This window comes from Convolutriloba macropyga, chromosome 7 (assembly GCF_964194025.1).
Source record: "Convolutriloba macropyga chromosome 7, txConMacr16.3, whole genome shotgun sequence".
Lineage (NCBI taxonomy): Eukaryota > Metazoa > Xenacoelomorpha > Acoela > Convolutidae > Convolutriloba > Convolutriloba macropyga.
Genome location: NC_134474.1, coordinates 54,007,610 through 54,035,204, shown reverse-complemented (window position 1 = coordinate 54,035,204; position 27,595 = coordinate 54,007,610). Strand labels below are relative to the sequence as shown.

Sequence of the window (27,595 nt, the reverse complement as noted above, 5' to 3'; positions counted from 1 at the left end):
AATGGCAGTTTTCTATGGCCTGCTGTTAAAACGTGATTCAAAATTTTTTTCTATCTAAATTTGTAGAATGTATTATATGCTCTCAAGAACAAGTAGTTAATTATGCTTCTTCGAGATTTTTGAAACTTGTAATGCTGTTCATTTTTTTAATAGTCAGAAAGTACGTTGTAAACTAATTGAACAATGAATAGTTAAGAAATGTTTTAAAAATTTTTGCAATTCAAAAATACGAAAACTTAACTGGCCGACAATTGATCCCTTAAGCTAGCCTTTAGTTGCGACATTCTTTCTAAAAAATCAGCACTTGATCGGAAACCATGATAGAGAATTTTCGAGAAAAGGTTACTTTTCGGGCATTGATAAGACATTTATAATAATTGTCGTCTATTTGATCTTTCGTCCATATGATACAACAAAAGACATCCAGCCGTTTGATGACTTTTCAATTTTTGGCGATTGGCGTCATCAAATTCATAATTTTCCAAAAGTTATAACACGAAAATTATCATAACGTGTATAATTTTTGCCAAATCGTCACAGCCAATTTTGGTCACTTACTATTTGCGTACGAGGGGCACTGTTAAAATCATATTTTCATAGAGTATATAATTGAGTTGTTATTGTGAAGTTTTAGACGTCAGTTCATATACTTTGAGAATCCTATATGGTATGGGGTTCATGATATCAATTCTTCTGATATTCTTCTTGCACCCAAAAGTTGCATTGTCCACATGCACAAGTGAGTTAAAACCATTCTAGCCTTGTCAAACTTACAAATTTTTCCCTCATAAGCTATTAACAATATTTCGTATTAGCCTTAACTCATTATGCCGTTGTCTTATTATGCATTTTCATTCACAATTCTTTTTTTTCTGGACGTATTTATCTGGAATACGTTGACAGCTGGACAGCTAAGCGTCCTTGGCAGACCAAGGGCTGCTAAAACGTTTCCTGAAATCAATAAACCGATTATTTATACAAAGTAGAAACTAGATGGATTAGTAATGTTCGGTCGCCACCATGAAATTTGGGAGATGGGAAGAACACACAATAAATGACCTAAAACTGTTTCGATCTATATCCGCAAAAGTGTTCAAATGCAATACTCTTCCTGTTGAAAGAAGGAGAAATTCTTTTCAGTTATAAAAAGGAGCAGCACAATTTTGAAAAAATCTTTTAAAATGATGATCAGTGGGTTTAGATTAATTACATCGGGTAAATCTATTTTGATTAATGTTTTCTAACAAATTAACAAAATTGCACACCACTAAATATGAGTGTGGCTTCAAAGCTACATCTAAATAGAGATTGAAGGAAGAGAAAGAGTTAGACAATGCGCTTTTTTTAACGTACCACAAAGTGTTTTTAAATTATTTTTTGAAAAGCATTGAAAATCAGTCAACCATTTTGCTTACTGAATGCATTCAATTATGAGCAAAAACTTTATATTTCATTGCTTATTTTCAAACATAATTTGAAATACAGATTTTTATTTAGTTCCGATAGGTTTTCAGATTTTTCTATGGGTTGGTGAGTGACTTTAAGTAATCATGCCTCAACACCATAAATTTTTTTAAAAAATCTATCAAGTTCAATTTGATGAAAAGATGTTTTTGCTGCGACCCATTGCTGCATTTTAACACCATGTGTGGTTGTTGTTCTTAAACTACAATGACTCGGTTATTTTTCTGATCTAATTGCAACAACTTTGAGTAAACACCAAAAGTGAATATTTTAAACATGAGACAGACGTAAAATTGTTCAGGCAAACTATTTTTGCAGAATATAGCGGCTCAGTACTCGCGTTAAAAAAAGACCGATGATTTACTGCCATTTAAATTTTTCCGTATTTAGATGCCGAATTTCCATGCGAAATATGTAGAAACAATTGTACTGAATTTAGCATTCAATTCTTCAAGTATCACAAATGGTTTCATGCTAACTGCACAGACCTGTCAGAGGAAAATTTTAAAACACTGGGGAAAAGTAAAGGATGGTTTTGAGTTTATCTACATTGTCGAACCCAAGTCATGACTCCTTACGATCAGTCAAACATTAAAGATGAAATATCTCAAAAACTGATAATATGAAAAAAAATTAAAATCTGATATAGATTCATTCAAAACTGAATTTTGCGCTAGAATAAGAAATGTTTAGACAGTTATGAATTCGAAAATTTCCAAAACAGTAAAACAGCTTTCCTCAAAAACATCAAATGGGAACAATAAAACTAAAAAAAACAAAAATCAAAGGAAACTGATCATTTTAGGATTTGCTGAGAAAACCTGGGGAAAAGTAATGGGGAAAAGTACTGGGGAAACACTGGGGTAAAGTAATGGATGGGGAAAAGTAACGGATGGGGAAAAGTATTGGATGCTTTGGAACTGGGGAAAAGTAATGGATGCTTTTCCCCAGTTCAAAAGGGGAAAAGTAATGGATGCTTTTCGGGAAAACACTGGGGAAAAGTAATGGATGCTTTTGAGTTTATCTGGGGAAAAGTAATGGATGCTTTTGAGTTTATCTACATTGTCGAACCCAAGTCATGACTCCTTACGATCAGTCAAACATTAAAGATGAAATATCTCAAAAACTGATAATATGCAAAAAAATTAAAATCTGATATAGATTCATTCAAAACTAGAATAAGAAATGTTTAGACAGTTATGAATTCGAAAATTTCCAAAACAGTAAAACAGCTTTCCTCAAAAACGTCAAATGGGAACCATAAAACTAAAAAAAACAAAAATCAAAGGAAACTGATCATTTTAGGATTTGCTGAGAAAACCAAAGATGTTAAGGCAACAACTTATTTTGTAGAGCTGATCAGCTAAGATAAAAAACAAGTAAAACAAATTAATCAGTCTTGTGGAAATGACAAAATCATGGTTGAAGATGTTTTCCGGCTGGGTAATGTTGATGAAGCAGCACAAAAAAACACATCCAATTGTAGTTAAGTTGACAAATCTCTAGAACTGTTGACTGCTCTTGTTGTCGAATCAAAAAATGACGGCCAGGAACACTTTCGTTGAAGCATTCTTATCGAAAGAAGATTGAGTGAACGAAAAGAAGCTACTTTACTATCGTTCTACATTGCTCAAAAACTGAACATTAAGAGATCAGAAATCAAAATTAGATCAGGAGCGATATTTATCGAAAACCGATCTTTTTGTAGGTTATGTGACTATATTTGAAGTCGCTGAGAAATTCAACAATAGATCGAGAACTGCGTTTTAAAATGACGGAATCTCATAAAATTCAGTTTCTGGACAAGTATACAGTAAATTCTGGCAGTTTAACTTCTGGCACTGCAGTCTTTCGGCATTTTGAATCGTGGACCTGAGTGCTTTAAGCAAGATCACATGCCTGTGAAGAACTCGTTTGGAAGTTCTGGCTTCATGTCTTGAACCGCTGTCGGTTTCTAAATAAATGGCAGAAGTTCGCAGTAATTTCCACATAGAGTCACAAAACATACATAATTGAGCTCAGATGTTATCCATTTAACGGGATTGCCCCTCTTTGACTGCACAGGTTTCTCTATTTGACAGGAAATTGAGCATGACGAAGATAATCGCGCACCAGCTAATTTTTAACATGGCTCGCATATTTTGTCTTTAGCTGTAGCTTTTAGAGTTTGCTCATTACAGATACGTTAAATTACAAGTCTAACTTGGTTCCGTTTTTGAAGTGGGAAATTTTGCGGATCTGAATTTAACTTTTGGAATTTTCATTATCGAATACCTAACTTATCAACTTAGAAAAAAATCTTTTCCATTTCTTGATAACAGTATCAAAAAGCATTAACAAATATCCATAAAATTGTTTTCAGTGTAATGAAAAAGCGTTTATGATGAACCGGCGTTGGATCACATAGAACCCCATCAATTGATCATGGTAATTTCATAAACAACCATTAATGGATCATAGTGTGTCCATTTAACGCTAGGCATAGAGAAATCACAGAAATTGAATGCACATGCGATTGATTTAATGAACTTTGTCTAGGCAACCCTACGAGTGTGAACGCGACAGCGGGTGACAGAAGTATAACATTCTCCTGGGATGCAGTCACAGGCACTGCTCCCATCACATACGAGTTCTACAGCTCAGTTGACCCATCCAACACACAGTCTGCATTGAGTGCCACGTCATATGAGTAAGTGACGTAATTACTCATTTTAGATTTAAATCTTAATGTTCTGTAATAAGATCAATGTGTGATTTTTAGAGTAAATCCTCCCCCCCCCCCCCCCCTCCCCCTCGCCGGTTACTCAAATTCATTCCGAGAATTCACTCCTAGAAGAATTCACTCCTAGGTATATTTTTAGTTAAATCATGAGTTATTTTTTGCAAATTACACATATTTTTTACAATTTTACTTCAAGTGAATAGGATCACTTTTTATCAGACGAATGCTGAGACGATTATTCATACCTTAGCATCATATCAGGTTATCATCCAACTTATGATCCAGTCGTTTTCGGAACATCAGACTCTGATCAGACGATCCGAGACGAAATTACCCGTGATTAAGTATCTAAGTATCTATGCGACTACTGCCGATGCGACCTTTTGCAGTGCTTGTAATTTAATTGAGGAATGCTTTAACTGCTGCCCGGGTCAAGATGTCAGCGCCGTTTCAGCGCATTTCTTAAAAAATCTTCTGCGCATTAAGTTTTTTCGCTTAAATTTTTGAAAATACTGCGCAATTTGTGACAATATTTTTGGAAAGTTTCTCCACCTCGATGTACACACTGATAAGTCGGTAAGAATATAAAAAGTGCGCGAAACAGATTGATTATTTGGCCTTCGCCATCCTAATGCTTCTTAAGTTAGCTGCGAACTCAATCAATGCGCGTTTCAGAATCTATACGCATTCAAAATTGTTGGTGATGTGTGATTGTTAAGGATTGGGAATTTGACAGTGGGAGTGTTGTACCAGGCGACAGTGAGGGTGCAAGCCAACTGTGGAGGGGGAGCACAGCTGTCACAGCCACTCACCCTTCTCATCAGTGCAAACACAAGTTAGTGCCACACATTATAGCATACAATCTTATTCACAAAAGCTAATGCACTGAATTTTTACTTCTCATTTACAATGTGCGGGTATTTTACCTCATTAGTAATTGAATGGTACGGGCAATTTTTGAGTTCGTACAAAATCATTTCGAATGCAATGTGATGAAATATATGAACAAAACAACCATAATTCAATGAAGAAAGAAACAAGATGTACGGAATGATGACTGAATATTACCCAGATTGAGGTGTCGGACGGAAATTGATGTCCAGACGTTGTCCAGACTTTCGTGCACTTGTTGATGTTTCCAGCCTGTAATTTTGTAGCAGTAGAAGTACTGGATGAGAGTCTCAACCAATCAGAGACTGAGAAGACACTGTTCTCTTTTGTATAGCAGTAACTCCACTGACTCCAGTCAGTCTATTGAGTATTTGCATGATGTATATAGCTCTGACTCCGGTGTTATATTATCACCTAATAATTGAAGTTTTACCTCAGTGTTTTACAGAGTCGGTTAGGTTAGTCTGAGAAAACTAGGTAAGCCTACTTCGCGCGCAGAAATAAGTAGCCCTGACTGTTTATACCTTAAGGCTGTAAAAGGAGCCCACATCGGGTCTGCCTTAATTTTGATATTATGTGTGGTCATCTTCGGCCTGGAAATACTTGATTTCGGCCCGGGACCTCAGGCTGGGTAATAAAGAAATTGTAATGTGTAAAAAATTTGCCGGTCAAAAATAATATATGCATCACAGCTCAAATTATATTATAAATCAAGTCTTTAGATTCCTCTTAGAAAAACGAAAGTTTCTGTCTTTGACAAAAAAAAGTTCAACGGAAAATGAAATTTGTTTCCACTTGTAATTTCACGGTTACTGTTTGCAGTCCCAGCCACCCCTGAGCTGAATGTGAACAGTGATGACAACACAGACATCAACCTGGTGTTCACCCACGAGGGGGAGGCAGACACCTATGTCATTGTGAACTCCTTCTTCTCAGGGGGAAGTGTGTCAACCTCTAACAACTACTACTTTGTAGAAGGACTCGAAGAGGGACAAACTTACACTTTTGAGGTGTGAAAAAGTTTTCTGTTTTACAAAATTTTTGCATCTAAATCACTTTCTTTTGAATAAAACTCTCACATTCTCTTGATGCAAAAATTGACCCAAAAAATTGTAAGCCCTGTTTTGAACACCGTGAATGGTCGTGAGAACTGCAATTTTTACCGCTGAAGGCGGTAAAAGTGCTTCCAAAATTATTCGCCGCTAAAAAGTCTCTTAGCGGTGAACTTTTGTAAGGTTTGAGGTTTTGAGCGGTGAATGTTTTTATGTTCTTTCAAGTGATGAACGTAAAAATTTCACCACTGAAAACCAATAATCTTACATAAATTTACCACATAAATTTTCTTTACATATATGGTGATAAAAATCACTCTACTTACTTTTCATCAGAAAGTAGAGTGATTTTTATTTAAATACGAACATATAGTAAGTGGATGAGCGCAATTGAAGAAGATGTGACAACCCTGCAGCAGCGAGAGCTTTGAAACGGACTGACTTTGGTCTTTTTTGTTCCGGTGAAAACAATTCACCGCTAAAAATTGCAATTCTCACAAAACGTCACCGCTGAAATCAGCAAACCTTACAAAAACTCTCCTTACTAACCACCAGAAAAGAACATACGCAAACGTTGTACAAAACCCGGATAGTTAAGATCTCGATCAACGAAAAAACCATTCTCGTATGAAGGAGAGGAGCAGATCCGGGGAGGGTCAGAGCGTGCGGGGTTATGAATAGAATAAGCTGGAGGAGCGTGAGTAGCATAAAAAGCTGACAGGAGTCTCAACGGGGGGACACTATGTATTAAGATTGGAATGCAAAAAGTGTCCCCCTAGGGGTCCTTTTGGGACATTTTTTGCAACGCAATTTTTTCTGTCAAATTACAACGGGGTGGGATGCCAGAATAATTTTTGAAAAAAAATTGATTTTTGCCCGGAAAAAAGGGGGATAAAAAAATTTGTAAAAATTTTTGAAAAGTGGCGTTGATTTTTTGGCTTTACTCAATATGAAATGTTGTGAAACATGTTTTGTGAGTGAAAAAAGTTGTCGGAAACACTTTTTTCGGAAATTGAAATTTTGGTCCCATAGGGGGACTGTCATACATCATAAATTAATTTAGTGCAGTAAATTTATCATACGATGTACTTAATTTATTTAGTGTACTTATTCCTGAGGGGCATGTGTATAAGTCATTGTTATTTCAAATGCTAGTCTGTTGCTTCCATTTCCCATAGCGGGAAATTAGTGTTCACGTTTTGTTATGACTTCTGGAATACCAGTTGCCTTAATCTTCATTCTCTTAGTTTTGCACTTCGCGTACAGTTGCTCAATTTAACTTATTCTTCATTAACTGTCTTTACAAATCGAGTAAAGTAAACAATTAGTCCTTACGCGATTCGCTAAGCGGATTCATTTAGAAATTGTGTAAAGCGCACTCGCCGCGCAAGTAGGACATAGAACATAAACGCAACTCGCGACTCAAGATCAAGTATGCAATTTCATCCGCGTACGACATGGCGCAGCCAGCAGCTCAAAAGCGGACCCCACTTGGCATTGAGCCATTTTGGGATAAACCTAGTGTAGACCCGCCGCTGAAATGGGAAAAGTGGCAGATGCAGGCCAAGTTAGCTCTTCTTGCGAAGGAAAATATTACAATAGACACTTTGTTGGAACCAAAACCCGAAACAGTGCAACTACCATTTGAACGAACCGATCTATGAGGTTACGATAACGGGATCATCGGCACAATCGGAGAGGGAAAGATTGGCGAGGAACGCTCAATCAAAAATGAACTGGGAAAATCGGTGTCAGAGACAACTGGAGATAGGAATAATGTGCGGAGACAAACCATGGGCACAGGCCGATTGAAAGACTGTGTCAAGGCTCTACCTCACTTTGGGCACTGAAGGACGTCGAATTGTTTGTAGCCAAAACCCACACCTCAAGATGGACAGTCTCTCAACAGCAGAACTTTGGACAATCATGGAAACAGCATTTATTCGTCAGCGCAATATCACATTTGATAGATATGTACTTCTCACCACGAAACAGACAAGAGGAGAGTCCATCGAACATTTCTGCGGAAAATTGAAAGAACTTTCTGAGAATTGTGAGCTCGGAAGTCAAGAAGACACCCTCATCAGAGATTTATTTATTGCAAAGATGTTAAATCCAGAAATTCAACGGGAATTGTTGCGAGAAACTTTAGAACCAGCCCAAGCATTACGTTTGGCCATAAATATGGAACTAGGTCAAAGAAACCAACTACAAATTACAAACTCGCAATCTGCTCCGCAAGTTAATGCAATAATTCCTCAACGATCTTTTCGACCACCGAATCAACGGCCGACAACATCTAGCTTTCCTCGATCACCAAACCAACTCTGCAGGAACTGTGGCTTAACTTGGTCAGCTAATCATAAAGTCAAGTGTATTGCGAGAGGCAAGACTTGCAATAATTTTGGCCTCCAAAACCATTTTTCGCGAGTGTGCAGAAAACCGAAGTCCTCGTCAAACAAACCTAGTAGCTCTAATGTTAACTCCGTTGAAGAAACTACAACTGACGAAACGGTAAACGCTATACAAAGTATGAATTATAACCCGCAATGCGAATCGGACTACGATAGCTCAGATGACAAAAAGGTCGCTAGCATCGCAAGTAACGCAATACAGATCGAACCAAAGAACACCATCCTACAAATTGATAACACCCACGTTGGACTTCTCATTGATTCAGGCAGTGTATGCAGTATTTTGCCCGAGTCTCTTGCTTCGGAAATTGTGGAAAATTCTCCCCTTGCTCGTTGGCTGATGATAGCGCCTCCCCAGGAACTCAAAACATTTTCCAACGAACCCATAAACGTGACGGGTATGATACAGGCACCAATTGCGAGCAATGGATGGCGACTTGAAGAAGCTGAATTTGTAGTAGTCCGTGATGGGCTAAAACCGCTAGTGGGAAGAGATCTATTTGACGCTCTCGGACTCTTAGTAACTCAAATCCCAAAACGAAGGTAGTATGATCCCAAAATGAAGGTAGTATGGTCAACATTATCACATCTCAATGTCCATTTAAAACACGTATCGCACAACAATTTCCTCAACTTATTACACGTATTGGCCGCTCAAAAATACATTTTGTCAAATCTAAATTCCATCGAAATTTTCAGCCAAAACATCAAAAGGGTAGAAGAGTACGCATTAATTTACAGGAACGAGTAAATAATGAAATTAAAAAACTTCTTGTAGAGGGACATATGGAAAAACTGAATAACTGTTCTGACCAATATTTTATTTCACCTATTGTAATCACAGTCAAACGAGATCAAACCATAAAATTAGCACTCGATTCTAAAGCTCTTAACAAAGCAATACACAAGAACAAATATCAGATGCCAAATATTGAAACACTTATGGATTCGATATCACAAATAATAGCAAATTACAAAACAGAACCCGCGGAACAAATATATTTCTCTACTATTGATCTTAAATATGCTTACAGCCAACTAAACTTACACCCTGAAACTGCTAATCATTGTAATTTTAATATTTTAAGTGGTGACATGACAGGCACATATCGATTCAAGACGGGATTCTACGGTCTTACAGACATGCCTGCCGAGTTTCAGAAGGCAATGGATTACACCCTGATTGGACTTAAAAATACATTCTGTTTCTTAGACGACATTTTAATTGTTAGCAAAGGTTCAGAAGATGATCACCTCCAACTTGTATTAGATTGTCTTAAAAAATTGGATGCAGATAACCTTCGAATTAACCTTCCGAAATGCCACTTTGCGAAACAACAAATTTCCTGGTTACGATATAATATAACTCAATCTGGGATCTCGCCACTCGAATCCAAAACATCCTCTATTATGTCATTACAACCTCCTAATACACTTAAAAAATTACGCTCATTCCTCGGCTCAGTCCACTATATTAGTAAATTTATTCCCAATTTAGCTCAACTTTGCCACCCTTTAAGACCTCTACTTCGTAAATCCACTAAATACATTTTGACTGACACTCATACACTACATTTTAATGCTATTAAAACTCGCATAGCAAATCATACAAAAAACATTCACTATAACCCCCAACTTGAAACGCGAATCAAATGCGATGCTTCTCGCTCCGGATTGGGAGCAGCACTAGAACAACTAACAGTTGACGGTTGGAAGCCGATATCTTTTGCATCCCGATTTTTAAACAGTAGTGAAGAACGTTATAGTATTAACGAATTAGAACTTCTTGGGGTAGTTTGGTCCATAGAATATTTTAAAAATTACTTGTATGGAAAAGAATTCACTGTTATCACTGATCACCGCGCATTACTTTCCATTTTAAAAGAACATCGATCAATTAAAAGTTACAATAGTAGGTTATCACGGTGGGTTGATCGTCTTTTGCCTCATCAATTCTCAATAGAGCATCTACCTAGCGCGAAAATGGGTCTAGTTGATTACATATCTCGTAATCCATATCAACCAGCAAAAAGTGTTTCCAAATATGACGAGGAATTTTTAGTTGCAACATTATCGAGCATACATTCTGATGCCCAATTACATCAACGAAAACACAATCTCTCAGCTAATTCACTTCATAAATTATATATTGATATTGATGGTGAACATAAAAATTCCACCACCAATACAGCACAAGTTTTAACCATAAATTACGAAACACCAAACCCTCAAACTGAAATTCCTGATTTACTCGCCTCGCGAAACAATAGTTCAAAATTCTTTTCAAAACAAACCTCTAATTCAGACATAAAATCCGCCAGCGTGTACGCTTAACAAACGTTAGTTCAAATCTCGCCCCGCGAAACAATAGTTCAAAATTCTGTTCAAAACAAACTTCCAATTTAGACATAAATTCCGCCCAGCATGTTCGCTTAACAGATGATAGTTCAAATCTCGCGGCGCGAAAATACAACTCTAATGTAACCTCCTTTAAATTCAATCATCCGTATAGCACACACGCCCCGCACGTACATTTAACTAATAATACTAAATCATTCGCGGATCAAAAACATAACTTATTTCTCCATTCCACTAATAGTATTAATTGTACTAGTGCACATGATCAGCGAGTACATTCAAGTCAAAATGATTTCGTATTCGCTCATACATATCCTACTCCAAAAGTTAACAATTCTAAATTAATTAATACCACCTCCGATCTCGCATCGCAATTACGCTTTTCCTTTAACAATTTAACACTCGCCCGGCATAATCCTTTATTATTTACTCAAAAGACTAGAATGCATTCCTCAGATGACTCTTTTGCAAAGCAAGTTACTAATTACTCAATTCACTCTAAATCTGCGTCACATAGTCTACCATTTACAACTAATCCTGTACAAATTGAGTCTCAAATGCTAGTAAACACAAGAAAAGCGTCACTCGCTTACCAAAATGCTTCCAAATTTACTCCATTAAGTCATTCTCACTTGTCAATCAAAAATCTGCCTCAAATTCCTACCTTTTTTAGTAAGCCACACTCAAATACTTTAAATAACTCACGTGCTCAATTAACAAACAACAATCAAGTGCTTTTTGCCCAAACTCAACCTGAAATTCAGTTGTCTTCCTCTTTGTCAATTAACTTAATTGAAAAAACTCAACTCTCATCAACAATGAGTCAACAAGCTTCATCTCTCAAGGGAAAATCACTCTCCTCCCGAACAACCAGAGCTTCGCCTCGCGTGTCATTCACCGACAATGCAACCACAAGTACGCCACGCAGATCCTCCTCGCATTCAAATTTAAGCACCCCACTAACGGATAGCCCCCAAGTAATGTCGTTTGAACGAGTGGTGGGAAAAGTATTCAGCAAAGGTCTAATTGCATCACTCACAAGTAAGGACGCAGTTCTAAAAGAGGTTCGAGACTGCATAATTCGGGGAGATGAAGAAAGACTGAAGGCCCTCAACCCGTATCTTCATGGCTATTGGCGGGACCTTCATGTGACTGGCGGGTGTGTTTGTATGGACGAGAAGGTGGCCATTCCGAATGCACTCAAAGATGCCCTCATTGACGATCTACATGCGAGTCACCCAGGTAGCTGGGGGATGATATGTATGGCTCAGCACTGCTGGTGGCCATACATGAATCGTGATTTGCTTGTCAAAGCAATAGAGTGCAAATCTTGCATTGCTATCGGTAAAAATTTAAAATCTGTCATTCCCGCAAAACAACTTAAAGCACATACACCATGTATAGTTCCAAACCAAGAAATACAAATAGATTTTGCAGGGCCCATTAATAACGAAAATGAACATGAAGTATACATTTTAACATGCATTGATAGATTTTCAAAATACCCTTCTGCAGAATTGGTTGATAATGCAAATGCCTCGAATGTCATAAAATTCTTAGATAATTATATACAAATTCATGGAGTTCCTCGTTCCTTAAGAATAGATCAAGCCCGTTGTCTTGTAGGTAACCAAGTAAAAAAAAATGTACAAAAAATAACATCAGACTAATATCAGCTCCGGCAAATGATCATCGTGCAAAAGGTTTTGTTGAACGACTTATTGGTACTATTAAACAACGCTTGGAATGTATAAAAGACGCAAATAAAGAAGTAAATTCGTTCACCATTAAAGCAGCATTAAAATCAATTATATACCAGCTTCGCATATGTAAACATAGAACAACTAAGCTTTCGCCATTCGAATCTCACTTCGGGCGTAAAACTAATACACCACTTAGTAATATATGTACTCAACCAAAATCATCTGATTTAAATTATGAAAAACTTTTGAATCATTATTTAGATGAAGAAACTGTAACCCCTAATGAATTGCTGCCGGAGGAACACTGGGGAAACAGCCGGAGTGACGACGAAATTGAACGCAATATGTGTAAGGCGACAAAGGATGCCACCACTCGCGAACGGCTAGCAACTGATAATGAATCCCGTTTCCTTCGCGCCACGCAAGCGCATCGCCCACTTCCATTGAAAGAACACGCCGTACGGTTAAACATTGCCAGAAAGAAACACCTTCACAAGAGATCCAAGAAGAATCTGGACGGCTTGGACGGCTCGCACACACGAGAAAACTACTGAGGCTAAGATAGTTAGTCACATCAAAGAGTGTACCCGCATACAAAAAGGCGACCGAAAAATGAAGCATAGAAAACGAGAAACTGGTAGTGGTGTATCCTCAAATAAATCTAACATTGCTCGCGCAATGCGAGTACGCATGCCTAAAGTTCCAGACAATTTCGCTCCCCAAACAATACCCGAAATTCCAGAGGCTGCTCCCGAACAGCAAATTATAACTGGAGAAGTATTAATTGCACCCCCTCCTACAAATACTCATCAAAAAGCTCTTTTATCATCTCCTTCAATTCCAACAACAACATTACCCCATACTCTGACAAGAACAACCAAACGGACTAGAAAAAGTCCTTAATATTATGGATATGATAAAGAAGATTCATCTGGTGACTCCAATACTTCGTGTCCTCCGAACTTTGCTCCACCTCGTAGGAAGCGACGTGTAGGCGACATAGAATCGATACAAACTTCGGTTGTACAAACAATTGTTGATACAGCCACGCGGGTTGAACCTATCGCAAACCACTTTCCCTCGCCTATCATAGGACAGGTGTCACCGACGGACCCCCGTATACGACCAGCCGACCCCAGCACTTCAAATGAACTAATCATCGATGAAGAAGACATGTGAAACTCTGATCCATTAAACTTGATACATTATTAGTTATGACTAGCTATGATAACCAGTAAATATATTGTTGATACTATTTAACCGGTGAATAAGTATTATTATTATTCATATTGTTATTAAAATTTTACTTTATGCAATTTTAATTTTCTTTGAAGCGGGAGAAATGTCATACATCATAAATTAATTTAGTGCAGTAAATTTATGATACGATGTACTTAATTTATTTAGTGTACTTATTCCTGAGGGGCATGTGTATAAGTCAGTGTTATTTCACATGCTAGTCTGTTGCTCCCATTTCCCATAGCGGGAAATTAGTGTTCACGTTTTGTTATGACTTCTGGAATACCAGTTGCCTTAATCTTCATTCTCTTAGTTTTGCACTTCGCGTACAGTTGCTCAATTTAACTTATTCTTCATTAACTGTCTTTACAAATCGCGTAAAGTAAACAATTAGTCCTTACGCGATTCGCTAAGAGGATTCATTTAGAAATTGTGTAAAGCGCACTCGCCGCGCAAGTAGGAAATAGAACATAAACGCAACTCGCGACTCAAGATCAAGTACGCAATTTCATCCGCGTACGACAGGGACAATAACTTGTAAATTTTTGTGAGTGAAAAAAGTTGTCGGAACACTTTTTTCGGAAATTGAAATTTTGGTCCCATAGGGGGACAATAACTTGTAATTTTTCTTGAAAAGTGGGGTCTAATTTTTTTTGATTTTTTAGCTTTAATCAATATGAAATGTTGTGAAACATGTTTTGTGAGTGAAAAAAGTTGTCGGAACACTTTTTTCGGAAATTGAAATTTTGGTCCAGTAGGGGGACAATAACTTGTAATTTTTATGAAAAGTGGGGTCTAATTTTTTTTTTGATTTTTTAGCGTTAATCAATATGAAATGTTGTGAAACATGTTTTGTGAGTGAAAAAGTTGTCGGAACACTTTTTTCGGAAATTGAAATTTTGGTCCCGTAGGGGGAAAAAATTATGTCAAATTTTTTGAAAAATGAGGTGTAGGAAACTTTTGTTGATTATTTGGCTGTAATCGATATGAATTTTTGTGAAACATGTTTTGTGAGTGAAAACAGTTGTCGGAAACACTTTTTTCGGAAATTGAAGTTTTGGTCCCATAGGTCGACAATAACTTGTATAATTTTTTGAAAATGGGGTCTAAAAAACTTTTGTTGATTTTTTGGCTTCAATCAATGTGAAACATCTTTTTTAAGTGAAAAAAAAATAAAGGAAACACTTTTTTCAAAATTCAGTATTCGGTTCCATAGAGAGAAAATACTTTTATATAAAATTTTTAGGAAGATGGGGTCCAAAAATTTTCAACGGTAATTCAATTTTAATCAATACAAGAAGATCTGACACAAACACACACGCCACACACCTACACCAACCACACCGCCAGACCCCAATCAGCCTTCACACACACACACACACGAACGCACTTACATCAACGACACCCAAACACAACCCCAGAACACTAGCATACACACGCAACACACACAAAACCACACCAAGACATACACACGCCACGCACCTACACCAATCCCCGAACTCTAGCATACACACGCTCACAAACCTCAACACACCCCTCCGCTACTGCACGCACCAAAACGCACGGCACTGTCACACAACACAATTGATTGTAAAGCTAATTAATAAAAACGAAAAAATAGTCAAATTCTGTGCATATGAACTGCCATATTCTAGATTATATGAAAGTACATATGCACGAGCAAAAGAACGAGGAAGAAAAATCTTGAAGAAAACTTTCCTAGGGAAAAAATTGAAATCTTTGTTTTTGATAGATGAACACATATATACATACATGAGCACACAAAAAGTTAGCACACAAATTTAATCTTGCATCAGATACCCTACCTCGCAAAAAATAAATAAATTAGAACTTTGATTGTTAAACAATGAGTAAACACAAATAGACATCAGAAGTCAAAACTACCTGAAATCTTTGTGTTTGTCTATTTGCTTAAATATTTGGCGAAGATCAAACTAAGGTTTTTATTCCAGCGTATTTGTTTCCTGGGCAACTTGTTAAACCCAGTTGTAGTGATTCTGTTTTGTAGTGAGGTCCGTAATGTCTCAGTGCTGAAAAATTCCTCGTCTTGATAGTTTTGAAAACTTGATAGGAGGGTTTACTTAGAGGATTTTTTGGTTTTCGCAAGCCGCAATTCATCATTTTTGATTTGGTTAATTGACCAACCGCTACCATGTGATAAAAAGTTGTTCAATGCTGGAATCATTTGTTTGGTCATTTCAGAAGAGCATTCGTTACTTAACCCAGGAAAATCTACACGTTGAGATTTTGAATTTGCAAGGATTGTTATATGATCAGCCAAAGTTTCCGCTCATTCTTCATCCACCGGTTTCGTAAGCTCTATTGTTGCACAAAACTGAACTTTTTGTGGTTGCAATTGGGTGTTAAATCGAATAGCATTTTGGATTTCGTTTTCTTTACTCCGCACAAAACTCAACAAATCAATATCATTGTTGTCTACTGAAGTATATTTTAAGAGCACCGTCGAAAGCTTTCTCAGTAGCAAAAATTTCCCCTTATTCGTCAATTTTTGCTCCCGCGGTCGATAATGGTAAACCTTGAACTTTATTCATGTGCTCAATGTAGGATGAGTCAACCACAAAAAAATTGTTGCAATAAAGACAACAGCGGAGTCTGAATAAGAGATGATTTTCTCTCATATGGTTCTCCAGTTCAATAACGCTGCTTCCTTCATAGCCACATTCATGGCATACAAAGCTATTGTTTTTGATGTACTGTTTATGAACTGTTTATTTGTGGAGTCTGAGACTACGCTTGCTAGAAAGCTCCTTGTTGCCTACAGTACACTTAACAGTCTTCATTAATGCTGCCTTATTGACTATTAATTTCAACTGCAAAATAAAGGAATCAGCAAGTTTGTAAACCGTTTTTGGATTTTGTTTTATTAGTAAAAACCATAATTTCAAGCAACGTTTAGTAAAGCAACGTCTCATAAATGTGTAAACAAAATTCAAAGTAGTCAGTAAAAAGCAATATAGAAAATGAGAATTTTTTTTGCGGGGATTTACTGTTGTTCTTTGTTGAATCATCCAATCAGAGAACGTTTTTGTTTTGTTTACAATTGATAAAATTACTCTGAACACATTATCGAAAATTTTTTCCGCAACTCTTATGTCAATACTGCAATGGCTCTAATGTCTGCAAAGTTGTCTTCTCTGTGTATTAGGCAGGTGTTATAGCAACAAATTTTAACGCGTTTAATCAACATACTTTTTCCGTTCTGGTTATCTTTGTTTTTAACAAAAATAGAACCCTATTACAAATTTATTAGTGGGCAGAAAAATGGAAATTCTATTTTAAATCAAATCATGTGTTCACTGTAAACATTTTATCTTTGCCAGAAAAAAATATATAGGCAAGAATTTGAAGGCCATTGCTATCATCAACATGGAGTTAGAAAAACTGGTGTTCGAACTTGATCATAAAGAAATTGCATAAAAGATATAAATTTTACAATTTATATACGATACAAATATAAAACTATGAGATACAAATATAAAAGCGATACAAATATAAAACTATGAGATCTTACAGACTTTAACAAAGTGTTTTAAAGGCGAGAGAGTTTGACGACCTTCTTTGGTGGAGCGTAACAACGACTTAGAGGTACTTAGCGTCTCATCTTCATCTGAAAAGTTGTTCGAGAGCAAGGGAAGCCGTTTTTCCGGCGTTCTTGTCGAATCGTTATCCAGTTGAGATGACTGATCAAAGGCCCAGAATTGTGATATCTGCTCCTCTTCTGCGAGCTGTCCGAGCTGGCTTTCCCAAATTTCAATACAATCGTGGTCATAAACTTCGAAAAGCATTCTGGTTCTCTTCGATAATTTCTTTAGATCCTCTCCCGTTTTTGTTTTAATAGGCGTATTGCAACCATAGTAACGCGGAGAATAAGGAGAATCAATAACTGTTGAGTTTTTCTCGGGCGTTTTTGTCAGCTGAAAAATATCATGCTGTTTTGTATAATCGACGATTGGTTTGATATAATTTACAGGGATAATAAAGTTGTTATCAATGCGCCATAAACCCGTGTTTTCATCGAACATTTCCTTCACCAATGCGACATTCTTGTAATTGTGGCATGTACGAACTAATGTTCGAGTTACAGAATCGTTGTTTTTTTATTTCTAAATATGCAGCGGCCATAATTTTCAAATAAAAAAACCTTTTCAGCAGTATGTGGATTGTAACTGGAAACTAAATATCAGTTTCCGAAATAATATTTTAGAAGTGAAAAAGCAAACTGAACAAGCTTATCAATTATAACGGTAAAAAATTTTGCCAAATCGGATAGAGTTGAATTTCAGTTACGAAATCGATAAATAGGAACTGAGTCTTTGCATCATGTCTAAAAATAGAATTACGTCATCTCTTATTGTAAGGTTTTCTATGAGCGCGCTAAATTTTCTTTTGATATGTATAAGACAGTTTCCATAAGCCGAACCAGCTTATCCATTGTTGATGAAAAACAACTTGATGTTGACTTTATTTGCGTTGGTTGGTACTTATGATAATGTTTTTTGAAATATGTCTTATAATGGCTAGCGCGGCGCTGTTGCATCAAAAAATGGAAGGTGCCGAACTGCCTTGGACAATTGTGACATTGAATGCGTTTGGTAGCCGGATGAACTTTTTTAAATTTTCCTAATTTAAAAGTCTTTTTTGGAACTTCCATCTTCACGAAAGACACAAAACAATTTGTTAGGACGATTAAATTTTGAACCATTTGCAGCTTCCCCTGTTTTGTTTACAATTTAAAGAAAAGCTGAAGATGCTCAAATTTTGTTTGATCAATGTACCACTGTCCATACATGTAGGCGTCAAGCTGCGCAATTTGTTTACAAGCAAGCCAGAATGAAACTGTTATGGTGAGCATGTATTTAAGCAGTACAGCTTCTCTCGTTTTATGTAAATATCAAAAGAACGCTGGCACAGCTTAACTTTTGTTTGACCAAATTTAGCACTGTCCAGACATGTAGGCGTCAGGCTGCGAAATTTGTTTACATGCAATTAAACTCGGTCCAAGAAAGGCAGAATTAAACTGTTATGGTGAGCATGTATTTAAACAGTTACAGCTTCTCTTGTTTTATGTAAACATCAAAAGAACGCTGGCGTCGCTTTACTTTTGTTTGTTGAGGTGTAGCACTCTCCAGACATGTAGGAGTCAGGCTGCGAAATTTGTTTACATGCAATGAAACTCGGCCCAAGAAAGGCAGAATTAAACTGTTATGGTGAGCATGTGTTTAACCAGTTACAGCTTCTCTTGTTTTATGTAAACATCAAAAGAACGCTGGCGTCGCTTTACTTTTGTTTGTTGAGGTGTAGCACTGTCCAGACATGTAGGCGTCAGATAGGGTAATTTGTTTACAAGCAGTTTTGTTTTCTGTAGTCATGTCATTCTGCGCAAATATTTCAGATCAATTAGTTCGTTATCATGGGAGCTGTTTTATCAAAAGACGCTCAATACAGCGACTTCCATTTAGATTTTTCAGTGAGTGAAAAACGACTTGTGAGGGTTGCCGTGAAAACCTACAATTCTACCGGCACTTACCTATGACTGAAATTATTCAAACGTGAGAGCGAGCTGGTTGATTGGGAGTTCAATCAAAAAATTACTCTGTCGGCGCTGGAGTTTAATTTGATATGTTGCAATATTGAAAAGATCAATCAAATGATTGATACACTTGTTGGATTGATTGACTCTCTTCTAAAACCTGACTCAACTGAGGAATCCCAGCACTCGGGCAAAAGATTGGGAAAATCGTTGACACATCGTGCTAAAAAATCAAAAATTACAATCACAGGCAACAAAAATTGCGACTAAATTGATGCATCATTATTGATTATTGTCATTTGTGATTCATTAGTTAGTTAGTTCACTGGCTTTAATAACAATTATAATGGTTGGAGCTATGTATGAGAATAGTCCTGAATACATTAAAAATTTTAAAACGATTCAAATATACCATTTGTGAAAACCAACCGAAACTGGAAAATTCTGCTGTAGAGAATTATGCCTGCGGTTTTCATTCATCTTTGGCATCTGTGGAGAGTTGCACTTCTGGTTCTAATCATTATCATGTTATATACGAAATTGGCAAGCAAGATCATAGTTTGTGAGATTCTTTGTATGTTCCGGCGGCAATACCTTGTCTGGTGACTTGTTTCAAGTTACTTATTTTGCCCACTCAGAAAAATTTTATTCAAAGAGGTTCCATTATTTCTCGACTAAATGTTGCTGTGGAGTATCTGTCGAAGTCAAATCATCCTTCAACCAACAAAACAAGGAAAGGACTTCCTACACCATGCAGCGAGAGCATGATCGCAACAACAGCAATTGCTACCTCTACATCAAGCAGACATTCTACAGTTCCTGATGTGACTATGAGACGGTTTTGTCAGTTAATGGTTGGCGGACATTCCGCTTCTATCTACCAAGTTATGGATATTTTACTGAGCGGGCAAGGGAGCTTCGTCCGGGAGACTTCAAATTATTTGCTAAAATTTCAGTTTTGTAAAAACTCAAATGTGTAAAATGTGATGGTTTTGAAAACTTAATTAATTTTGACTCCATATGTTTTAAAAATCTAGTAGTTGCAGCTCATTTACATCGGGCACAAAAAAAAACTTTTCACTATAGAAACAATGAGCAATATATATGAAAAATAAACCGCAAAGTTGTGAGTCTGAAGACTGCAATAGAGATTGAGTGTCTCGTCTGTGTTCCATAATGTCCATCATCATTTCCATGTTTCTGCACATTTGTAGCCGCGAGAAAACATGCTTGTAAGTAGTTATTAGTAATGCCAAGGGATCTGCGAAAAATAAGATGGGATATGCATATCGTTTAGCTAGCGCTACCCAGTGGGTTCCAATAGAGTTGGAGCGTGATGTGTTAACAATTATAAAGGTATTTACGGGAAAATCCAGGGGGTAATTATCGGCGGCGTAAACTCCGTGAAACCTAAAATTCAAGTGCTTGCACTTTTTGATTCGAAGTGAAATATCATCTTCGTCCATTAGTAACCGTTAATTGGGAGAGCGTTTTAAGATGTGTTTCTTGCTGAGTCAATGTAGATAGTAGATGCTTTTTCTCCAAGAAAAAAATCAACGTTATGAGCTAACGCTGCATCGAACTTGAGTTCGACAGACAATGATGAATTTGTGAGCTCTGGATGAATAAATTCATGAGTTGCCTCTTGAGTGCTGGTCATATCAAATACCATTACATAATGGTTTGCAAACTCACTCAAAGGTATTCCGTGGCCATTTTCTACATAAGCTAATGCACTCATTGAAGTGTAGTACAACCTCTTGTTATCAGTTGTTGACATTGGAGTTCCAGCCGTCGCAAAACCATTTCGATAAATGGTTACCTCTCTTAAACCAAATTTTTGATAATGGAATGGATTAGCGGTGTTAGTGCCGATGAATGCTGTACCAACGCATAATGCAACAATGACTCTTCTGATTGGCTCTTTAGTGAAAATATCCTCATGTTACCGGCTTTGTTGGCCTGCTGTAGCCAAGAATATTTTGGTCATTAATTCACTGTATCGGTAAATTGCCGGAGTTTTCAATAATGTCCTCTCAATTGCACCTACAACATTATCGAACACCGTCATCTTCCTGATAGATAAATTAGCCTCATCAATTTTAACCTTGTAGTGTTTCGCTGGTTCCTTGCTCATGACGGCAAAGTCATCTTGAGATCTTCTCATTGAAATGCGTAATGTAACACAACTAAACAAATGTTTCTCACATGAAAAGAAATCAACCGCCTACTTTCCATATAACGTTATGCGTGCGGATTGTCGCACTGTTCTTTTTCTTATATCTGATATTGCTGCTGGAATAGTGCCGTGGTTTTCTTCATACTCGTAACCCTGACATTTTAGCCAGGTTTTCTTTGCGTCTGTACCGTGAGAGAATTCAGTTTCTATGAAACTTTTGTGTGCATAGTGTCCATTAGCTGTTGAAATTTTGATACAATTTGCAGAAACAGTACAGTCGGCGAAAAGCGAATGAAGGATATTATTAGCAAAATATGAAAGATCACTGGCATTTGCGTCACCATGTGTGTAGCGCAAATCCGTTCCATCTGTTAGAAGTATTCGACACTTGTTCTCCATGTAAATTTTTTGCAAGTCAATAAAATTGTTGCGACCACCAACAACTTCAAATTCCAATGATGATCCCGAAGGCGAATAAAGCGGTCCTGTTTTTTGCTCGAATGATTGATCAAATGTTGCTAGCAAAGGTGGTTTTTCAAATAAATATAAAGAACTGTGAGTGGCTTCAGATGATATCACAATTTTAGTTCGCGTTTTTGACTCGCGAGAAAAAATCCAGACGACTCCTTTTCGGACGATTTTTCGTGAAATGATTCTTCTGGTTGAGATTTTTCGTTTTTGGTTTGGTCTCGTGTATTGTCGTCTTTTTCGTCGAATTATTTTACGACCTGATGCAATACGTGATTGAAGAGATCCACCTATTTGTTTGCGAGCTGTTTTGGCTATTGTACTTTTCAGTGCTTGTTTTGCTGGCATTCTTTTGGTTGCAACTTCTACTAACTCTGGTGCTCCCTGAACCAATATATCACGACCAATCTTTTTTGCTGCGGGCCAGAAAAATTTACGTGCTTATGGCAGAGCAACTCTTCCAATACCTGCAGCAAGGGGTCCAAAAACACTGCCTCTTTGTCTGTAGTGTCCGGAAAAATGCGGCATTGATTGAGATGCTTGATTGCTGTAGTATACCTCCATATCAAATAATTCTTTGAAATTTTAAGCTGACTATAACTTTTCCGGTCCCAGTAAAAGGAATTAGTTTTCCAGTTTCGTTTCTCAACTCTACCTGGATGTTCTGAATGTTGTTTGATAATAGTGGCTTGTAATCCAAATTTATGTAGCACTTGTGGTGTATGGGTGTCACTGTGTTTATGCTACCGTTTCTCAAACGTCTTTCAGACTCAATGATTTTTATTACCGGAGCTCTCACATCACCTACGTTCTGATGTTCATTTATATCAATGCATACAAAATTAATTGTGATCCGCAAGTATTATCAACTGGAAAATATCCAACATGTCTGTTCAAAGAGTTGCCTGCATTTTCTGACTTGTAACCAATATGAATAAAAACAATGATTCGAAATATCTCTTATTCCTTAAAACCAAGAATACCGGGTACGTCTTCATCTTCAAATTGCAAACCTTCGTTAGGTCCAAATTTCAAAACTACCTTCTGCATTACTGTGTCAAAATCATCAGCAAACTGTTTCAATTGAGCGATTCGAAAAATTTCTTCCAGAAGCTCTTCTGAACTGTTATATATATATATATACCTTGGCGAATTCTTCGAAGTTGTCCAGTGCGAGTATGTGAAGCATCAAGTTCAGCGCCAGAACTGACATACACAACTATTTCGGCTGAGTTTACATTATTAATGTTTGATGGAAATGATATCGAAGCAGGGGCAGCTTGCCAATCTCCATCTAACTGTAATGGTTGGGCGAGTTGATTTCGAGACTTGGCCATAGTTTTATTGGTTTAAATTCCCATTGATGCATTCGATATCAATTCAATAGTAAATTCTCTATGAATACTCATGTTTAGTCTTCGACAGGAAGGACGTTCACTTGGACTAATTCTGGTTCATAAAATTTACCTTCAATTATGACGTTGTTTGCATCTATAAGGTTGTATGTTGGTGGACTGAGGGTGGCAACCGTGAATACTGTGAAGACTTCGTCAGTATAATCTTGTTTTTAACTTTCCTAAATATTTCGTCTGGCTTTGCAACCCGAACCAGGTCTCCTTCTTCGTATTTTGGCTTGTACTTTTTTTTGCTAATTGCTAGGGATATTAGAAATGGTTCATGTCTTTTGAAAGTTTTGTTAGGTGCCAGTTGGGTAACACGATTAAAACGACTGTTTATAGTATTTACAAACTGGGGCAATTCCTTAATAAAAGTCCAAGTCCAGTTTTCTTTCAGGTATTTGTGAATAATGTTTTTGAGTGATCGAATATTCCTCTCAGCAAATGCCGACTTGGTTTTGTTTTCGGTTGTATATAAATGAATCTCCTTCTTTTCACAAAATGTTTTGAATTCACGTTTAAACTCCGATCCTTTGTCCTTTCAAACCCTTTCTGGTTCCTTCTGCTTGATCGTTTTTTTGAACGCTTCAACAGCGTCTTTTGCATATAACGCCTTCTTTGGTTGCACTCTAAGGTATTGCGATAAATCATCAACAGCCACCAGTAAGTATTTGACTCCCTTGTTGGGTTGGGCAACTTTATCCATATGCGCCACATCAACAGACCAGATTTTGTTCATTCTGTCTGCAACAGCTTTTAGTCTCGGAAAGGTTTTTCTTAATTGTTTGTATTTTGTGTATGGGGTTTTCGATTGAAGGTATTGAACCACTTTAGATCTTGGTAAACCACTGGCTTTCTTCAATTTAGCAATGATACCAAAAGCTGCACTACCGTTTGTGTATAATTTGTTCAATTGTTTAACGTGAGAAGAAGTAATTTGCCCACGAGCTAGCCGGTTGGATTTCGTCTCTTGCATCTTCAAAGCTTCCTTCATCATCGCCAGAAGCTTTTGATTCTTCTGTTCTCGAGACTCCTAATTCTTCGTTTTCTGGTTCATCCTCAAACAACTGTAACTTTTCGTTTAGTGATAAGGCAAGAAATTTTTTCGCGTATGTTTCACAAGTTAATTGTGAACTGATATCTAGAAAGGTCAGGACTTTGTAATGTTCCAGCGAAGGCTTAGAGGTTGTTTGTTGTAGATCGTACAGAAAATCTGCGACAAGAATTCCAGTGCTTGACTTGTTAATCATTAGTCTTGATGTCTGATTCATCAATAGAGATTCTGACTCTTCTGTTTTTTCCAATATTACGCTCGCTTTTTCAAACTTTTTTCTGTCAAGGTGTTTAATATTTCTCAAAATTCGCTCTCTGATTTCAGTTGAAACTTTTGTATCAATTTTCCCATCTCTAGTCTCATTCAACTCATCTTTGACATTCTCCAAAATATTATCTGTCTGCTGGTAGTTTGTTGCATGGTAGAAGGTGCTGGTGGAGACTTGCTTCTTTGCAACAGTGATATTTGTTTTGCTTTCTCTCGAACATTTTTATTATTGAGAAGTTGAGCAATTTCAGGTTGCTCATTTGGATACATTTGGCGAGGAATTAGCACAAATTCTTCAGTGTGCATTTTGCTCCAGAAAAGCAATACAAGGTAACGCAATGAGTTTATTTATACGGATTCCAGAACCTGAACAAAAAATTTTGATTCTCTCACTTTTTTCAACTCGCTTCTCTGCAAGTTTTCGTAATGGTTTCTCGAATTTTTGTAATTCAAATTTATTGATTGGTACAACTCCAGAGAGAGTACCTTCATCACACAGTCACTCAAAAACCAAATGAAATCGCCCTGATGTAATATTTCTATTTGAGCTGTGTTCTCATTCCTCTTAATTGCGCATTGCTTGAGCATAAGCAAATGTTTCTTTTTCATTTGTAATTGTTGTAATGACTGCTTCCGTGGACGAAATGTAAAAAATAGAAGGATCTGGTCCAATTATTTGCGATAAAAAACGTAAACCCTGGCTGGTTTTTGGGTCGAGATCAATCATCAAATGTCCAAAGGGCTCCTCAGTTGCTAGTTTCTGTGCTTCTTTTATCAGTTGGAGACAATTCAACTGTTTTCCAAGATATTCAATTTGTTGAATGTCACGAAGCGACTTGAATAATATTATGTGTGTTGTATTCAGATCAATGGTTCTGGACCAATTGCTTTGATGGAACAAATTGTGCTTGAAGTATATAACATGTAGTTGGCGATGACGTCCTGATGTGGCTATTTTTGCAAATTCTTTGTCGCGGAAGATTTTTTCACACGAATCGTCATAGATAAGAAGACAGTGCGATAAGTTTTATGTTATATCAAAGCTTGAGTATTTCAGAAACTCAATCCCTGGTATAACTCGTTGCATATCTTTGAAAAATTGTTGGAACTTTTTGTAAAAATAATAAATTTTCACATAACGTGGATAAAAGGTCGAACCTTTTGGCATTTGAAACAAGAGTTCGGGTTTACCACAACCACTTGGTTCTACAATTGACATGGATACCCTGTCATGTGTAAGAATAATTTTGTTCATAGTTTGGGATTGGGTAAAATGTAACCCTTGTAAACTCGATAAGAGAGCAATCCAAATTGATTTCTCTTCACAGCTTTTTGATAGTAGAGAGAGCATAGAGAAGCAAAGAATGATCCTTAACACAATGATACTCACTTGAACAAAAAATATTACTTCGGACCTTTGGCACTGTTGAATTTGAACAACAACGCCATGGGGGCCTCTCCTTGTTGTTTACATAGAAGACTAAATTACTGATACCGGCTTCAGCCTCGTCTCTTTGATTCATTGGAGAAAATTATTTAATTTAAAAGTAAATTGAAACAAGAATGATATAAAATGTTAAATTTTTGAATTATTCACTGGGCAACTGTTTCATGTACCAGAACTCAAACAAATTGAAACCTTTAACATGACTTTTTATTTCGAGTTTATAACAAACAGTTGATGAGTCATTTTCATTGAACGATGGTTGATTGAAAACTTTTTCACCTTCGGGTTGCTCCAAGACATATAACCGCAACTCATTCGGCATCTCATTAAGTGATAGCTCACGTTCTGGTGGTGTTTTTTTCAATCTAAAAGGAGGAACTTTTTTGTCCGCCCATTGCTTCCAGCGTGGGATTCGCTGCTCTAGGAGGGACTGCATAGGCTTCTGGTTTGTTTTGTTCATAGCCATAATTGAACTGATTCCGATGTTCTCGGGCTCTCTGTTTATTTTTTACGTTGAGTTGGAAGTGATAGAAATTATCTATCACGGGCAGGAAAGCCCTAAAGCTGTCTAGCTCGTCGGGAGATAGAGTAATGGTTGCAAAATAACGTTTTCGGCTGCGCTATAAAGCGAGTTGTAACGAGGTTGTTGTGCTGTGTTTGGCTTATTGTTGAGATAGTTCGCTCGGTTCTGTTGATCACATGAAAAATTTTTCTGTGTTGGTGGAGAGCGATCCTGAACATTACAATCGGTTGATCGTCAAGTGGAGTCAAGCAAGTGAATATCTTCAAGTTGTCTGACAGATAGGTTGTTAAAGTTGCCGTGTCTTCTCTGTGCATCACTTTGTGTCGACTGTGAAAATATTTTTGCTTTACGTTCTGCGCAGTGATTTTGGTCATTGATCGTTTGTTGAACGAAAGTTTGAATGAAGATATTAGGAGGATACTTGTTCTTCTGATATTATCTCTGAGATTCGGGGACAATTTAGACCCTCCAGATAATAAACAGTTTTTTGTAAAAGCTTACTGAGGAGCTCACACTTTTCAATGCCTTTGGCAAAAAAGTTTTTCCCTGTGAATCGGAAAATGAAACTCAGACAAGATTGTTTTCAAATAACAGTAAGGTATATCACCTTCGTCCCAATAAAGACCGTGTAGGTTATTGGCCAGCCAAATAACAGTTTCTCTATCGTGTGCGGGTAAATCATTGAATTTAAGCGGTGGTTTGAAAAATATTGTATCGTTGCAACTCGAACACAAACTGAGCTCTTTTATAATGAATCCAAGTGACTTGAGTTTGAAACCTTCGAGATCGAAGACAACTTTATTTGTGGTTTTGCTGCCAAAATTTTCTAGCATTCCAATTCACGA

At 37.0% G+C, this 27,595-nt stretch overlaps 1 protein-coding gene across 1 annotated transcript in view; it reads left to right on the top strand.

The window, feature by feature from the left end:
* The first annotated feature begins 515 nt into the window (after nt 1-515).
* LOC142342370 (uncharacterized) overlaps nt 516-27,595 on the top strand; it is a 41,958-nt gene continuing 14,878 nt past the window's right edge. Inside the window, exons 1-4 of the mRNA XM_075393676.1 lie at nt 516-739; nt 4,003-4,153; nt 4,906-5,021; nt 5,900-6,087. Coding sequence (XP_075249791.1) covers nt 670-739; nt 4,003-4,153; nt 4,906-5,021; nt 5,900-6,087 — 525 coding nt within the window. The 5' untranslated portion in view covers nt 516-669. The remainder of the gene's footprint in view (nt 740-4,002; nt 4,154-4,905; nt 5,022-5,899; nt 6,088-27,595) is intronic.